This window comes from Palaemon carinicauda, chromosome 5 (genome assembly GCF_036898095.1).
Source record: "Palaemon carinicauda isolate YSFRI2023 chromosome 5, ASM3689809v2, whole genome shotgun sequence".
NCBI classification, from domain to species: Eukaryota; Metazoa; Arthropoda; class Malacostraca; order Decapoda; family Palaemonidae; genus Palaemon; species Palaemon carinicauda.
Window position 1 is genome coordinate 44540822 of NC_090729.1, and position 11077 is coordinate 44551898.

At 39.6% G+C, this 11077-nt stretch overlaps 1 protein-coding gene across 1 annotated transcript; it reads left to right on the plus strand.

Moving 5' to 3' along the window:
• Positions 1-6683: 6683 nt before the first annotated feature.
• Positions 6684-7121, plus strand: LOC137640866 (uncharacterized). The gene has a single exon (XM_068373327.1). The coding sequence runs from the start codon at positions 6684-6686 to the stop codon at positions 7119-7121; it is 438 nt and encodes a 145-aa protein (XP_068229428.1).
• The last annotated feature ends 3956 nt before the right edge of the window (positions 7122-11077 follow it).

Sequence of the window (11077 nt, forward strand, 5' to 3'; positions counted from 1 at the left end):
TATATATATATATATATATATATATATATATATATATATATATATATATATATATATATATATATATATATATATTCAAAGAAAACATCTATTGAAAATAAACACGAAGTACAACTAAGGTAAATATGGCTGTATGAATTTAATAAATTATTATTGTTCCAAACTAGACTATGTGTTTATCACAAAAAAGTAAAAAAAAAAAATAGTAAATAAATAAAAATTATAAGCCCAAAGACTCTAAGGGTGAGAGTAGCCTAGTGAGGGGGAAAAAGAATAAGTAATATACCATCATTCAGAAATAAAAATAAAAGACATCACGTTAGAGTACATGGCAATGTTTAATATAAAACGGATAAACGCTTTTAGGATTTTTTTTTTCCTCTGCGTGCGTGCGAAAGAATTATGGAAATATAAGGAGAGGGATTGAGTAGGAATGTGCTTTAACACCATATGAAAATATATACATTTTTATAGAGGAGGTAGCGAATGAAAATAAATCCTATGTGAGCATCTGGATATAAAAGCATTTTTTTTTTTTTTTAGCAAAGCAGAATGGAAACCAGATAATTTTCTTACCTTGCATGGAAACTCGTCACATATTTTTGTTCATCACACCTTTTTTCTTTGGTGTCTAAAACTTTGAAATAAAAACTAAACAATATATCAAATTTTGGCTTCTATATCTTCATAAATTGTGTATTTAATTTAAAATCCCGTGTACCTATATTACCCAACCATTGAGTATTCATTGCATGACTTTTGCATAGTATTCTCGAATTTTTTTTACAACTGTTTTCAAACCTGTTAAACTTGAATATTATCTGTTGATTTTAATCTAAAACAGTAGTCTCCTTCTACTTCGTCTAGGTAGTGAAAATAGAGAGGGAGACGATTTAAAAAAAACTTAGCTTTTGTGAGCTGTATGGGCGGAGGGAAGGATAAATCCAGTTTCGTCTTACGAAATAGGTAAGAACGCATTGTAAACCGTAGTAAAAAATAGTCCAGAATTGTTTAAGGATATAGTTGGTCTTTCAGCGTTGCGGAGAAACAATTAAATGGAACACCCACTGAATAAGGTAATTTGCATAATTTACTGCTGACAGTAAAGACCAATGAAGCTAAACTACAATCATCCTCATCATCATCATCACCTCCTATGCATATTGACGCAAAAGGGCAGCAAAAACTTTCCAATTACCTAATCTAAATATTTCTTTAGTATTCATAAACAGGGAGATTCTTAGCACTACGCTACCCCCAGGCCTGGGGGCCATTCTTCTATCTTCTCCATCAATGACTGACTAAATCCACAGAGGATTCACTGGCTAAATACATCAAAGGATAGCCAGTTCCTTGTGATGCCCATTGCCTATCTAACTAAGGCAATTGACCACTGCCGGTCCATATCAATTCTAGTAAGATCAACCACCAGGCATCAGGAGTAAAAGCCGAAGAGACAATTTGACCATCGCCTTAAACCCAATCCCTCATCGAGATTTATGGGGGCATTTCCTCCGCCACCAAAGGTTTCATTACTTCACAAGGTTCCTCGTCTGCTTATACGAATAAAACTGTTGGCAGTATGTCTAGCAAGGTATAATAATTGATTAACAATTCACAGTCAAATGAGAAAGTGAGTTTTGAATATAGATTGAAAGTATTCAAATCTAGAAAAAAATATTACAAAATGATAATGTAAAGAAATGCCATCACCTTTATACGGTTGCCTCACTGAAAAATAATTGATGAACTTCCTTATAAATTTCTATTAAATCTGTAGTATTAAAATTATAGATCCTATATTCTGTTATACCTTTTTGTTTTATGTTTTTCTTAAAAGAAGAAAATATGAATAAATATAAGGAATTATATTTAGTTATATTTTATGAAAGTCTGTCGGTAGTTTCGAAATGATCCTCGCCATTTAATTAGGGTAAGACTAGAAGATCTCGCGGGCATTTCTATGAATGAGTGCTGTCCAATACGTGACGGTATTGTGGCGTAAATTTCAACCACCTGGTGGGGAAGGAGCGGGTGTCAGAGAAAGAAAGTCTTAATATTTACAATTTACGAAAATTCGATAGTATTGTTTTATGGCCGCAAAAATATCGATGTATACGTTTAGAGCCAAGGACTCTCTAGTTTTTTAGAAAATGGCAAATTATGGCCTTCAGCCAAAGTATTGAGTTTACCTTATTATCTGAGATAAGACTTTGACTGTTTCTCTGTCTTGTAGTCGATAAAGAAACTGGATCAAACCCTTATTGATTAGATAAAGTAAGAGTTCAGGCACATTTCACAAGGACACGTTAGTTAGCGCGGGAGACAGTAGTTTTCCTCTGAGCTGTCCTGAACGATGCTCGTTCATTCCTGCCTAAAGCTCCATCCAACTAAGTAAGTACATCTATGAGTTAGTGTGTCTCTCTGTCTCTGGCTCCTAGCTACCGTGATACCAGGTCGGTTCCTTTGTGAGTAAGAATTATGTACAGTTGTATAGGTCTGTAAATTTGTCATCCCTGGGATTGGGGATTGTTTTTTGCATCAAATAATGTCTGTAGGCACTGGTATGTGATTTACCCTAGATTCAATAGTGTATTCTCGAAACTTCGTCTTATTTAGTCCAACGTGGACTCAGTGTTTCATGAGCACATGTTGCAAACCCCCTAAGGGTGACTTGTTATTGTGTGTGTGTTTTTTTTTTTATTGAATGATTATTTTTGTAATAAACTTAAAATTGTGATCATATTATATTGAAACTCCTGAATTGTTCTGGAAAGCAAACCGCTTCAAGGTCTTATCATCGGCCTATTCCATCGGGCCTAGAATCATTAGTTTTCACTAAGTCGGAGAAAAATTCACGACATTTGGTCCTTCGAACCGGATGATAAGTGCTTTACAGAGATTGCAAGGAAATTTCATTATGGTTTGATCTTTAGGGTAGTCCTAATAGGAGAGAGGGAGAGACAAAACAACTAAGTGTCCCGATGTGAGACTGACCACGTGTGTCTCCAGTCTCTTTGTGCCCTCATCTTCGTAACGTAAACAAAATTCTGTTCCTTCCTAGTTTGCCATCCCCCCCCCCCAAGGTGAGTTAAGTCAGGAAAAGGCCGGTGGCTATGATCGTACACATTGAGGCATCGATGGGCCTCATAGCGGACTTATTAGGTGAAACGTAGCGTGCGTTAGTTGAAACCTACTCTGAATCCGTGTACCAGAATCTGGTCACGCAATTGCGAGAGGAGGAAAGACAGCTAAGAGAGCTGTACAAGAGACAATTTGTCAAACTAGAACCTGGTTTAGATGCCCAAATCAGGGACATGTTAGGAGAAGCTATGAGAGCTTCTACGCTTCTGCATAACCGAATTGATAGAGTGAAAGTCACTCTGGCAGGGAATGTTTCCCTCCCGAAATTGAAACCGCGGCCTCTCCCCATGTTTGAAGGGGAAGTGCAAGAATATGCTTCGTTTAGAGAGCTCTTCACGATACATGTGGATCGAAGAGCAGATTTGGATGATATATCCAAATTTACGTATCTATTGGGACTTTAGGCAGGGATCCGCTTAGGATCGTAAAATCCCTAAGTGTAACCGTCGCGAACTTTAGGATAGCGTTAGATCTCTTAGACAAACAATATGGTAATGTCCATCAAACAATTGTAATTCTACACAGAAAGTTGGGTAATATCTTTGTACCCTCATTAGAGCCTGTAGAGATGAAAAGGTTTCGTTTTGAATTAACAATCATAATCGAGCAGATCAAGAGGCTAAGTAGTAACGATATAGGCCATGGTATGGTCATGAGCCTAATTAATCAAAAATTGTCAGAAGGGAAGCTTTACAGGAAAGTAGTTGAACATCTGAGAAAGTGTGACTATACACTAGATGAATTCTTTGATGCGAACAATCTCATTATTCGAATGCTCGAGGACGATGCCTTGCAACGAGTAGATAAACTCGAACCTGACAAGAGAATAGACGTCAGTGTAAGAGTGAAGTCGAAACCAGTTCAGAATAATTCTTGTCCCTTTTGTAACGAACGGCACCCGCCTCACGGATGGCGCCGAGTAACTGACATGGCTGCCAGACGTCGCATTTTGCTAAAAAGGGGACTATGTTTTAATTGCATTCATTCTGATCATCGAAGTGATAAGAGTCCTGTCCCTAACTCTTGTAAGAATTGTAGTGGTAACCACAACAGCCATTTGTGATAATTATAATCTGGGAAAACGATTGCAATCAGTTCCCTTCACTTCAGCCCCAAGTAATAGTAGTAGTCAGTCTACAACACCCCGCCCCGTAGTAAATGCGACGCCTCGACAGCACGAAACGGCCCCCCTTCCATCTAAACATAGTACAAAGATCGCAAAGATGTCCAGCGAGGACCTCCCATGTACAATCTTGCCAACGGCTATGGCCAAAATCAATCGCAAGCAAGGTAGTAAGCGAGCCCGCTTATTTCTTGATACGGAAAGCCAAAAAAACTTCATCTGTGCGAAAATTGCGAGGCAATTAGGCCTACCGGTGGTAGGAAAAATTGGGTTGAACATAGCCTCGTTTGGCTCCGCAGAAATAAGCGGACAATATGATGTTGTAAGCTGTAGGGTAGAGATAGAGATCAGAAGTAAAGGAACCCAAGATTGAACGGTATTATATGCCACATTTTGGAATTAAGATAGATAGCCGCACAACCCCCCTCAGAATTGTGTTTAATGCCTCAGCAAAATCTAATGGTCATAAATCGTTGAATGAGTTCCTCTTACCTGGCCCCAATCTAGTAGAATTAGCATATCATTTGCTTATGAGGTTCAGATTGAACGAATATGCCATGCTAGCTGACATCAGCAAGGCCTTCCACTGTGTATTGTTATATCCCCGTGATGCCTAATACACACGATTTCAGTGGCATGAGATAGCAGGTCGAGCGATCACCTTCGCCTTTAGAGTCGTGGTGTTCGGCATCATGGCGAGTACGTTTTTGTTGCAACAAGTTTTGAATTGTCATTTTGAAAGGGAAGGTAGGCCAGATTTGGCTAAGTCCTTTTACGTAGATAATTATCTCAGTACTTTCAAGGATGTAGAGAGCATGAGGCAGGAGCATGAATCTGTCAACAAGATCTTAAAAAGGGCTGGTATGCCTTTAGAAGGGTGGGCGTCCAATAACTTAGCCTTCGATAGCGAGAAGCAGTGGAGTGAGCCTGTGAATATGAATGTACTTGGGCTGCGATGTGCCTGAGACGTCTATCGATTGTGTGGGAAAGAGAGTAAGAGAATCAGTGAATTGGGGGAGGCATGGATACCTACGAAGCGTAGGGTACTTTCCATGTTGGTCTCCATTTAGGATCCTCCAGGCTTGATAAGCCCATTATTTGTTCGAGGAAAGCTTTTCCTCCAACAACAATGGGAGGATAACGTAGGTTGGGATGACGTGTTAAGGAGAGAAAAAGCTAGAGAAGCGAGTGAGTTGTTGTGTGAATTTAAAGCGGTGAGTAACCTCAAATTTCCAAGAGTGGTGGGCAAGAAAAATTTAGAGTTCCATGTATTCACCAATGCCAGCAGCAAGGCGTACGGTGCAGTAGCGTATACTAGGGACAATTGCAATCAAGTAAGCCTACTCACTAGAAAGATGAAAATCACTCCAAAGGGGATGAACAAGTTGAACAATCCCCAAGCTAGAATTATTAGCATTGTTGTTAGGCTACAGATTAGCTAAGACACTTAAAGGGCTGATAGAACCACAAGATATAGTCATGTGGACTGACAGTAAGGTCACGTTGGCATGGGTAGCATCTACCGGTGCCAAAGATAATAAGAATATATTCATATCTAACAGAGTGGCGGAGATTATTTTTCTTCGTCAGGTTTGTGATCTCAGTCTCAGCTATGTTCCAAGTAAAAAGATTCCTGCCGATGTCCTTTCCAGAGGAGCAACAACGTAACAGCTGCTGCGGAACTCTCTTTGGCAGAATAGTCCTGAGTTCCTGAGGACTGCGGGAGAGCCTGTTCCTTACAAAGAGGATGATACAATCAATGATAGAACCGTAGTGGCTGTGGTGCAAGAAATGAGGGAGAAAATAAGACCTGCTCCCCCAGGAGAGATATGGGAAATTCTACAGAGGGAAGCAGAGTTCCAATTCTTATTATGAGGTACTAGGTTAATCATGAGATTTACTAAATTAAAACGGCTTCCGTTCAGTATTGTTGTCCAATTACAGTAAAAATAGTATTTGCCTTCAGTCTATGCTTACTTGGAGGGTGGGGTCAGACCCCCTTGCGAAGTTATTAATTTTGTCAAACAATTAAATTTAGTGTTTGATAATGAGTTGATTTACACTAGGGCACGTGTGTCCCAAGAAGAGGAAATGAAACATTTGATTCTTTTGCCAGCCAAGGGATACTTAGGGCTTATCTAAAATGCATTTACATTGTAGTGTGAATACACTAATGGGTATCTTTCGACAGAAATGCTGGTCACTGGGCCTACGTTCCATTGCCAGGCAAATTTTACGGCAGTGTCCAAAATGTATGCTAGCCTTCCAGCTCCTGTTGAGACAGCCACACCCCTCCCCCCACCCCCCACTGAAGGAAAGGATCAACCTAACGAAACTCTTTACCATAATCGGAGCGGACCACACAGTGGCCATACAGACTGAAACGCGACCAGGCTACATACTGATCGTGATATGCATGGCCAGAAGGGCCGTGTACCTTGATTTCTGCCCCTCCCTGGAAGCGGAGGAATTTGTCTTAGCCTTGCGTCGTTTTTGTGCTACCCACGGTGCCCGGTCTTTCATCACATCCGATAATCATCGAACGTTCAAGACTGCCAGCAACCTCCTTCATGGACTTTATGAAGAGGATGAAGTCCAGCAGTTCCTAAGAAAAACTGGAATTGAATGGCGGTTTCAGACGCCCCGTGCGCCTTGGAAAGGTGGTTTTTTCGAGCTCCTAATCGGAGTGACAAAACGTACCCTCCAGATAGCCCTTGGGAAGAAGTACCTGCCGGACGCCAATGTCCTAACATTGGTGAAGGAAGCCGAGGCGGTGGTTAATAACAGGCCTCTAATGTACAGCGGCGACAAGTGCGAGGATGAGGTCCTCACCACCTCCCATTTAGTGCGATGAAACATGATCAACCTAAGGGCACCGATCTTGCCAGATGACCACCTTAATGAGACCTTCACCCCCCTGAGGCACCGTGATCGTTATTTGAAGTTGACAGACACTCTTAAAGCCTTCCGGGAGAGGTGGAGGAAATAGTATTTGAGTGCCCTGAGGGCCAGACACGACTGTCAATCTGGGGAACCTTCCAAGCTGCATCCCAGAGACATCATGCTGGTCAAGCAAGACAATTAAAAAAGGGCTACGTGGCCCCTTGGACGTATCGTGGAGACCTATCCTGATGACGACGGAGTGCGTTTGGCCAAGGTGTTGTTCGAGCATGTCGAGTTCCCGCGAGCTGTTAGGCACCTGGTTCCCCTGGAGATTGCCCCCTCTGATGACGATGATGGTGTTGGAGAAGACGATGGCGACGGCAACGTCGAAGACGAGGGTGCATACAGTTTGCCAGCAGGACTGTCAGGGACCGTTGTGACGTCTGGGAACAACCAGGAGATAGTTCAGGTTACGACATCTCGAACACCAGCCACAGAAGTCTTCAGTGGTGACGAAAATAGTGATACCAATACAGTAAGTGAGGGTAGTGAAAGTGCCGCAGAATCAGAGACGTCGGGCGGACAAGGACGTTCAGCACGCCCATTGAGAAGGTTGCTGCAAAGCAGTGAAATTTGATAAAACAACTCATAGACAGTGAAGGTGTCTAAGTCATAACTGCAAACAGTAAAAGAAAACGCGAGTATCCCTTCTTGTGGTAGGTAGGGAGGGTGGAAAAAAGTAAGTGTAGGTGAGTTTGAATACACGGAGGTTGGAAGTGCGTCATGTATGGAGGACGGGAATGGGAGGGTGTCTCTCGTATATACAAGTTAGCATTGTACAGAACCAGGACACCCCCCACCCTTCCCCTAAAGTAAATGCCAAGGTTTGGCTGTTCGGGAGTGGTAATTCTATTGATTTATTAAGAGCAGATTGCCTTATGATTACACACACACACACACACACACACACACACACACATATATATATATATATATATATATATATATATATATATATATATATATATATATATATATATATATATATATATATATATATATATATATATATATATATATGATTTATGATTGAGCATGTGTACATTGCTTATTGCTTATTTGAGATATTATTGCAGGCCTATTGCCTATTGCCTTTCTATTGATTTATTCATGTATGTATTATATATCTGGGTAAAATTATAAATATATTGCCATTATGTTTGTACTCTTGTAAGAATTGATTGCCCGGGGTAATATTATTTCTCTTGATGTATATTGTGTGTGTACAACGTTAGAGTCGTTGTGGAGCGCTACGCAACGAGCCTAACCGACTCATGGAGTGGTTATTCCTCCCCCGAGTTCGGTCTTGCCTAATTGTCCGATGTTTCACCGCCCCTTTATTTTGGGTGTGGAGGATGTCGGGAGTTTCGAACTGATCATTCAAAATCCCCACCATTTAACACCACAAACGTTTTGTTAAATTAGGGTAAGACTGGAAGATCTCGCAGGCATTTCTATGAGTGAGTGCTGTTCAACACGAGACGGTATTGTGGCGTAAATTTCAACCACCTGGTGGGGAAGGAGCGGGTGTCAGAGAAACAAAGTCTTTATTATTTACAATTTACAAAAATAAAAATAATATTTTATTGTTTTATGCCGGCAAAAATATTAATGTATATGTTTAGAGCCAAGGACTCTCTAGTTTGTTAGATTATGGCTAATTATGGCCTTCAGCCGAAGTTTTGATTTTACCCTTTGATCTGAGGTAAGACTTTGATTGTTTCTCTGTCTTGTAGTCGATAAAGAAACTGGATCAAACCCCTTATTGATTAGATAAAGTAAGAGTTCCCGCGCATTTCTCAAGGACACGTTAGTTAGCGTGGGAGACAGTAGTATTCCTCTGAGCTGTCCTGAATGACGCTCATTCATTCCTGCCTAAAGTTTCTTCCAACTAAGTAAGTATATCTATGAGTTAGTGTGTCTCTCTGTCTCTGGCTCCTATCTACCGCGATACCAGGTCGGTTCCTTTGTGAGTAATAATTATGTACAGTTGTATAGGTCTGTAAATTTGTCATCCCTGGGATTGGGGATTTGTTTTTTGCATCAAATAATGTCTCTAGGCACTGGTATGTGATTTACCCTAGATTCAATAATGCATTCTCGAGACTTCGTCTTATTTAGTCCAACGTGGACTCAGTGTTTCATGAGCACATGTTGCAAACCCCCTAAGGGTGACAGACTTAACTTTGATTTGCCTGACTTGTTACTGTGTGTTTTTTTTTATTAAATTATTATTTTTGTAATAAACTTAAAATTGTGATCATATTTTATTTAAACTCCTGAATTTTTTTGGGAAGCAAACCTCTTCAAGGTCTTATCATCGGCCCATTCCATCGGGCCTAGAATAATTAGTTTTCACTAAGTCGGTGAAAAATTCATGACACTATCGTTATAAATCCTTATAATTCTCCATATCGTTGCCAAAATCCATATCCTAAATTAGCTATTGGCTGGATACTATTAGCAAAAAATAAAGGTTACTTTTATGATGATATGCCAAAGGAATATCGGTGAAGCTTCCTTCAAAGCAATAGTAATAACTCATAATTGAATTGCGCATAGTAAAGGCTTATTCCTCTTAAGGTAATGATGTGATGCTGTCTTGGGGGAAGTGAAGGCACTATAGAAGCTTAAGTAAGTGAAAAAAAAGACTTTAATTCATATTACATGGGTCTTTTTTAGTATAAAAGTTTCGTATAAATGTCTGCCATATTACCGATCCAATGTTTTAGGTTCTGATAAAATCATGATGACAAAATGAGTATTAAAACTGTAAATTTTGGGCTATGCAATTTATAATTTATTTTTAAAAGCTCTAAGACATTATTTCCTTTTCAAAGTATCCATCCTGACATATATAGCTCGCTTTTAGGTTTTAATATTTCTCTAGAACATAAACAAATATTGGAAGTAGTCCTTTTAAACGAATCAAAAACATGCATTAGCCTCCAGAATGCACGTTTTGTTTATCAAGTAAACAATAAAGTTGTTGGTTATTATGATCACAGCAATATTGAGAAACCGAATGCTTAACAGGGAAAATGTCCAAAGCTATCAACAACACACCTGTAATGCTATAATACTGGGAGGAAAAGATTTTCATACATATTTAATCAGATAATTGAATGCAGATTTCTTAATCCCTGCTGAGGTTACTTGAACCTCTACATAATTTTAGATAAATATAAAGCTGTCCCATGAAGCAGCATTTACAATGAACCTTAAAATCTTTCTTAGTCAGAGAAAAATGTTGCTTTGGCTTTACCATGATTAGTTTCTGACATAGATTAAGGTAGTTGACTCTTTGGCGAAGGACTTTCATTGTATGCTAAGCCTTAGAGAGACTGGTAGGGAGAGTTGGTTAGGCTCCGTGATGTTAGCATCATAAGCAGCCCATTGAATCCATTCCCCACCCTCAAATATTTGTGAACTTGAATATCTTAACTCCATCTAGCTTATTATAGCCTTCTATATCTTAGAAAAAAAAATAACGATGATATTAGGGGATTTTGCAAAAGTATATCTGTTAGTATTTGGATCGGGAATGTAACGGACTTCATTACTAAGCAGTGAAACATTCAACAGCCGGGAATGATTCCACATGGTTATTCCCACTGCACCGAATCGATCTAGATTATTATCTTTTGCTGGCTGTCTCAAGAGAAGAGCTGTTAAAAGCTGATACTTGTTCCTTTTAGAGTTCTTGTTGCTCTAGTTCTTGAAGTGTTATCAATATTAGCTGAACCAGTAATCGTGACTACACCTTTGACTACTAGAGGAGGTGGAACCTTACCAGTCTTCTCCCAGTGAATAATTATAGTATTGAATTTGCTATGAATGTGCACACTCTATTTAAGTTGCCATATG

Bases quoted from the DNA above. Each gene is read 5' to 3' on its own strand.
- LOC137640866 (XM_068373327.1), top strand. From the start codon at position 6,684: ATGGCCAGAAGGGCCGTGTACCTTGATTTCTGCCCCTCCCTGGAAGCG.